Source organism: Marmota marmota, unplaced genomic scaffold (assembly GCF_001458135.2).
Source record: "Marmota marmota marmota unplaced genomic scaffold, marMar, whole genome shotgun sequence".
NCBI lineage: Eukaryota > Metazoa > Chordata > Mammalia > Rodentia > Sciuridae > Marmota > Marmota marmota.
The window spans coordinates 944399-951244 of record NW_026000137.1 but is presented as its reverse complement, the minus strand read 5'-3'; the positions used below and the strand labels follow the sequence as shown (position 1 = coordinate 951244).

Here is a 6846-nt window from a genome sequence, read left to right as displayed (position 1 = left end):
CGGGGCGGGGGGCGGGGGGGAGGGTGGCAGGGACGAGAGGCAGGGAGGTATGGATCTTCTTTGCATTCCAATCTCCGGGATCATGCTTTTTGCAAATAGAGATTGCGAGAAAGAATCTTCCTGCTGGAATTACAGAAGGTTTTTAATCTTCTCATCGGTTTCTCTGTCATGAAGTGCGGGGCTGGCCGATGGAGGCCCTCTGTAGCCCCCCGGAATGCGACCCCGGGCGCTGGCGAGCCCAAGTCGTCGAGTCGCACGACCCTGCTTGACACGCACTGCGCCGCGCCTAGGCTAGCGTGCGCAGAATGCCAATGAGCGGCTCGGCGCCCAGGGTTCTGCTCTCCCGGCGAGACCCTTGGGGCGGGATTACCGCTGCTCATTTGGGAAGAGACCTCTAGGGACTTCCGCCAGGGGGACCTCACGAACAGTGCCGGCGTAAAGGAGACCTCGCGCTTCTAAGCGCAGGAGCAAGGTCCCGGAAAGGGCGCGCCGGGGGCTGAGGGCCTCCCGCCACCACCATTTCCCATCCGGAGCAGAGAAAGAATCCCCAGCAAAAGTCTCCTCGCTTCGAGCCCGTGCAGGGGTAGGGGCGTCGCCAGGAGCTGTACACGACTCTTTCCTACCTGAGCTCTCACACCTTCACCTTCGGTTGTTGCAAGAAGCAACGTTTTCTTACCTATGCAGTGGGCTTTAACACTGTTTTCCTACTAATGTGCCCTTAAAATGCAGTTTAGAAGAAAACGGGAAAAACTGGAGGGGGGCACGGAAGACAATTCCTTCGAAATTCACTGTGAATTGTCTTGCTAAATGTGTCTACTTGTCCGAGAGATGGCAAGATCTGCACATACGGCCCCAAGTCGGGGTAGTGCGCGTGTGTGGGTAATGCCTCGGCGCCGTGGCTGTTCCTCCCGGTAACAGCATGTGGCGTTGCAGGCCCAGGGAAGTCAGCCTCAGCCTGGGGGCCAGGCGCTCCAGCTGCAGACTGGGAGGGGATGGCCTTTCCCGTTCCTGCCCTACGCAGGGCACCCCAGCTGGGCTCCTAATAAGAACGGATGCTTCCTTCGGCTCCAGATGTTGGAAGTGGTAACTACTGGGTTTATTGCCTCCCACCAGGCCTCTCCCCAAAGGCTTAGCGAGTGAGTTAGGTTAGTTAAGAATCCACAGGCGCTCAGCGGGGAGGAGCCAGCAGCCCATTTATGCCCTGGACAGACCCTCCTGCGCTTAGCGGGAGTGGTGGTAGGTTTTTAAGCCCCAAATGAAAGAGGAAAGACCTGGCTAACTGCAGAGTCGCCATGGAAATTTCAGTACTCCCCGCCAACCTTCACTCTTTCTTCTTGTTTCCACCACCTGCAGTGGGGACTCCAAAAAGTGGGGTCTGGAGACTCTGAAAGCCACAGGTCTTCTGAATCTGGGCTAGACAGCCGGTGGACATTGGCCTTCAGGGTTGGCAGGGAGGGGGCTCACAGGGTGCTCCTTCCTCCCTGGCCCTCACTTCCCTTTTCTTTTCCCCTCAAATTAGAGGTGAGGATGTTAGTGTCCTCAATTGTTAGTGTCCACAAAATGTCAAAGACCACTTCATAGGTCAAGAAAATAGTGGCTTCTTGCACCAACAGATGGCCTTACAGGACAGACCTGGAGTGAGGGTACCGTACTGTGTGGGGTCAAGGGATATGGAGAAGGGCTGGGCATGAGGGGTCTTACCTGCTTTCACGGAGCAGTGGATATGGGCCTTGGACTCATAGTACACCCAGTCAAAGCCGGCCTCCACGGCCAGGCGGGCCAGCATGCCATATTTGCTCCGGTCACGGTCAGATGTGGTGATGTCCACAGCACGACCCTCATAGTGCAGTGACTCCTCTGAGTGGTGGCCATCCTCGTCCCAGCCCTCGGTCACCCGCAGCTTCACTCCTGGCCACTGGTTCATCACAGAGATGGCTAAGGCATTCAACTTGTCCTTACACCTCTGTAGAGAGAAGGGGTGCCCAACCAACAGACCTGTTAGCTCCGCCACCCCACCACCCCGCCAACCCATCCATCAGCCAGCCCTGACCAGGCTTAGGGTAAGGACATGTGGAGAGAAGTGGGGAGACAGAACTAGAGTGGGCATTGGGTGGGGAGAAGGGAACAACATTTGCAGGAGGAGCCAGTTCTCTTGGAGACAAGCTGAGGACCTCCTTTCAATCCTGAAACTGCCAATCAACTAGCATGGTCTGAGAAATAAGCAGTTTCTCTGGAAGAGGTCAACTGTGTTTCAGACAAGCTCCAGAACCCTCTAGGGGCACCATCGGCCAATGCCCCCCCCCACTGCTCTGCACTTCTTAGACCTGTCTGTGCTCCCCCCATTCTGCATACCTGGGCAAGGGTCTACCATTCTCTCTGGGGTAAATCCCTGCTGAGGAGGCCACGGAGGCCAGTGCAGAAAACAGAGCCTATTCGGTGCACTACTTAAGGACAGGGAAACCCAGCGCCATCTCCCTCTGGACCTTCCCTCCTACCCTATGCCTATCCAAGGCGAGAAGGAAGCCAAAGGTGAGGGAGTGATAGCCACTCAGGGTGGGAGGCAGCCCAAGTGCTCGGAGGCAGGAGGCAGGTGAGCTCTAATGTCCAGCATGGGTAGGGCCGCAGGACAAACATTCTCTGTCTGGGTGGCCACATTCCTCCCCTGTGGAACTCCTCTGGGCCAGGCTGCTCTGGGTCTGATTGTGTTCTTGTTTTCTTTAACCTGTTCCCTTCCTCCTTTCTTGTTTTCTTGGCTTTGGTGCAGAATGGTGTCCAGCAAGTTTGAAGAGCAAACTTAAAGGGTGGGGAGGGCGGGCAGGAGAACAGGTGGGGGATGGGACCCAGAAAGGCCTGAGGCCTCTGGAGCCGGGCCTGCCCCTCTCATTGCTCTGCTCCCCTCCACCCATGTGCAGGGCAGAGTGGAACTTGGGATTGTGGGGGCTCCATCCATAATCTTGGGCCATATTCAGAAAATAAAAATTGAGTCAAGTGTGTGTGTGTGTGTGGGGGGGGGGTACTCATTCACTACCTGGGCCTTTATACTGCTGCGGGTTGGATTCGGGATTTGAAAAGGGGAAACTGGAGATACAACGATGATGGTGCACCCCAAGGGAAGCAGACCTGAGAGGAGGCAGGAGAAGCAATTGCAAGGTGACATCTGAGGAGGGTAGGGCTGATATCCACCCACCCCAAGGCGGGGAGGGATGCTCTGCTTGGAAGCAGGTTACTGGGATGGAAAGGGCCCTAGTAACAGCCAGGGGAACTCTTTTACAAAGGGCGGAGACTCTTGCAAGGACTCTGCCTGCGCTTTTAGGGGACTGACAAATTGCGCAACAGGAAAAGTCCTGTGTTTCTGGCAGCAATAAAAACCAGTAATATGGTCGCAGAGTTAAACATACAACAAATGCCGAGAGGACGGGGTGGGGGGGGGGGCTGGGGCGGCCCTGGTAACAGGTCAGCGCTTGCAGGGTTCTGGGCCTGCCGGCAGCTTTCTTAAGAAGTAAAAGAAGAAAAAAAGAAGAAAGAAAGGAAAAAAAAGTCGGAAGGGCAGAGTTTGAGTGAGGTCATCTTGAGGATTGAACGCGTTTTACATGAAAATCAATCAGTAAACCAGGGTCCGTTTAGAGCTGGGATCTGAAGCCCGGTGCGCGCAGGCGCACACCGCGGTACGCACACGCACACAGCCACCCCCATTCCAGCCCCCACCCCACTACAGCTCCTTTCTCTAGGGAGGGGGGAGCAGATGAGGCTTTAAACAGCTTCCCACCGAGCAGCCTGGGAGAGGGAGGGCAGCACGGACCCAGCACCCTGAGCTGCGCCACTTGGGCAGGCATGGAGGACCCCAGGCAAGGAGCCCGGCGCGGNTGGAGCGGCCGGGACCGGCTGCCTGAGCCCAGCCCCGCGCGCGCTGAAACCGTAGCCGCGAGATCGATAACCCCGGAGTAAGTGGAGCTGAAATGCGTCTGCTCTGGTGCGCGGCTCCGCGCGTTCGCAGCTCTGCAGCAGTCGACGAGGCCCAGGCCCCTGGGCAGGGGCGCGGGCCAAGGACCCTCTCTCTGGCGTCCGCCTCGGGCCGACAAGGACGAACGCGACTCGCTCAGCCTGGGGGACCTAAGGTCCCCGCCCCCGAGGCTTTCTTTTCCATTGCCTCCTTCGTTTCGGATTCTGAGGACCTGGAGGCCGCCCGTCCTCCTCCGGGAGGGAGGGTGACAAGGTGACTGGGCTAGCAGGAGAATGCCCTCAGCTGGCGGCACGCACCCGGCACCCCGTGCCCCGTGCAGTTAACCGTGGCTCGCGCTGCTCTTGGGCACAGGCGCGCGCGTACACACTCGCGGTCCAGATTTAAAGTGGTCGGCAGCAGATGAGGGAGTGAGGGAGTCTCCTCACTGCGTTCCCACTCCTACAGTTTGCCGGCTCTAAACCGAGACCCGGCTGCCGTCTTCTTTCAACCTCCTCACCCGGGAGCCTGTGGCTAGCAGCGCGGCTCTGAGGAAGCTCCTCTTTCCCTCCCGCCTGCACCCTCCCCCTGCACTTGCGCCCCACCAGCGCCGCTCCGTCAGCCACTGTGCGCACCTAGCCCTAAAGGTAGGACTTGAATATTTTAATAGGGCAATAAAAAGGATGTTGACCTATATTTGCAAGAAAACCCATTTCTAGCTTCAGTCATACGTGCATGGAGTTTCAGAAAGTCTAGAATTGGCTGGGAGATTGGCAGCCCAGAAGTCTCCAAGGAGGTGGGAATGGAGAGAGGAATTCATGTTTTGCTTTGCCTCTCCTCCCACCCGCTAACCCTCACTAATATTTATTCCCTCTTAATTCTTATGCAAGCAGGTTGAAAACTCAAGTGATGCAATGCCAATAAGTTTTAAGTCCCTCCCCCCAAGGTACCCCAGCTCCGGAATGAAAGAGCATCCTTACAGAAATATCAATACATCTGGTGAGCACAAATGGGGAGGACAGAGTGGCAGTGCGATTCAGCGGAGGCTAGCAGGGAGCTTCTGGAGCCCCTGGCTTTTGTCAGACGGCCCCTGGCTTTTCCAGTTAGGATTCTCTGGTACTGGTGGTGGGGATAAAGGGTGAAAAAAGAAAACCACAGAGAAGGAAAACGTGTAAGCTCTGAGCTCTAATACTCAAGGCTACCTTTGTACAGTGACCTGGAGGTCACTTATGATTATGGGTGCATTCCCACAGCTTTCCTCCATTTTCACCCTGGACTTGGAAAGGGCAGATGCCCCCTCTGAAGTCAAGGTCTCCCAAGTTACAAGCCGGAGTAGAGGAAGGAGAGGGGAGGCTGTCCCAGCAAGACTAATCAAATCAGGGCCCAAATGGACCACATCGCCTTCTGTTCTCACCCCACCCACACCCTAAACTTCTTTGATGGACTCTAAGCTTCCATTCTCCTCTAGGAAGAGGAGCCCTGCTAGGTGGGCAGGTGGGTGGGGAAGGAGAGGGCCAAACAGTCTCCGGTCTATCCGCCCAAAGAGCAAACAGAGTAAGTGTGGACTGTTTGGTCGCACGCAGCCCCCTCGAAAGGAACACGCTCCACGCCCCGCGCAGGGTTTCTACCTGAGTCATCAGCCTGTCTGCTCCCGTGTTTTCTTCATCCTTAAATATGATGTCGGGGTTGTAATTGGGGGTGAGTTCCTTAAATCGCTCAGAGTTTCTGGAGATCTTCCCTTCATATCTGCCGCTGGCCCCCAGGGTCTTCTCGGCCACATTGGGAATAAACTGCTTGTAGGCTAAAGGGGTCAGCTTTTTGGGGTGGCGCCTCTTCCCAAATCCCCTGCCGGGTCCGCACGCCAGCCCCGAGCACACCAGCAGCGAGGAGACCAGGACCACGAGCAGACATCTCGCCAGCAGCAGCATCTCGTCCATGGAACCTGGTGACTTCCGAGCTGTCCCCGCGGGTGTGTGCGCGAGCAAGTGCGCGCGGGTGTGTGCGTGTGCGCTCTCCCTTGCGCTCTCCCTGCCTCGCTGGGCTCGCTCGCTCGCTCGCTCGCGCGCTGCCTGGCTCTTTCTCTTTCTATATAACCTTGCCCGCCGCTGCTGCGGGGGACTCGCCGCCGATCCCCACCCAGACAGGGGCTGCAATGGCAGGCTGCCGGTCGCTGATAACGGAACACATCGGAGTTGGGTCTCGAGGCAGCAATCAAAAGACAAAAAGAGTCTGATTTTAAATGGTAGCAAGCCTGGGGAGCTTGTGAGACAGGCTGCCTTTCGCACTATATTATAGCTGGCAGGGGCGCATCTGATTGGCCAAAGCCGCAGAAGCTTGTCTTCTGATGTTAACCCTGAAGAAGACTACATTTTTTTTTCTGTTGCTGCTGTTGCTTTATTTTCACCTGAAGGCTTCGAGTTAAAAAAAAATAGGGAGGGTGGAGGGAGGTCTTTACTAAGAAGAGGTGGGCGGCAGGGAAGAGGCAGGTTTCCTAGGATAAGATCGATTACTGCCTGCTTTGTGCACATCTCTGTGCTTCCCCCTTTACTTTCTCTGGAATGGTAGGTGCTTCAGTTAAAACCAACATAAGTTTTTAAAGGACAGTCTAGACCCCCCCACACACACCCCAAGCTTCAGTCATCAACAAACAGTCTCTCAAATGTTTGAGAGGGAAACCTGCCCAGCTCTGCCGTTTCCCCCAAAGACTTGATTTTACAGGCTAGGTGTCCCTAGGAGGAGAGGACCCTGCACCTTCTTCTGAAAATTTACCATCCTTGGATAAGGGTAATTATGTGAGGCCAAGACTTTAGGCATTGCTGCTTGAAATGCTTTATGTGCCTTAGAAAAACTTGAAAATACTGCTTCTTCTTTGTGTTCCCATGAACGCCTTACATGGTTCAACCTCTGCA

The 6846-nt window shown here is 55.8% G+C and overlaps 1 protein-coding gene across 1 annotated transcript in view; it reads right to left on the bottom strand.

Moving 5' to 3' along the window:
• The window catches only part of Shh (sonic hedgehog signaling molecule), an 8988-nt gene extending 2748 nt beyond the window's left edge, over positions 1–6240 (bottom strand). Inside the window, exons 1-2 of the mRNA XM_048785397.1 lie at positions 5566–6240; positions 1586–1963 (exon numbers count right to left, since the gene is read on the bottom strand). Of these exons, the coding sequence (XP_048641354.1) occupies positions 1586–1963; positions 5566–5874 (687 nt within the window). The 5' untranslated portion in view covers positions 5875–6240. The remainder of the gene's footprint in view (positions 1–1585; positions 1964–5565) is intronic.
• Positions 6241–6846: the final 606 nt, after the last annotated feature.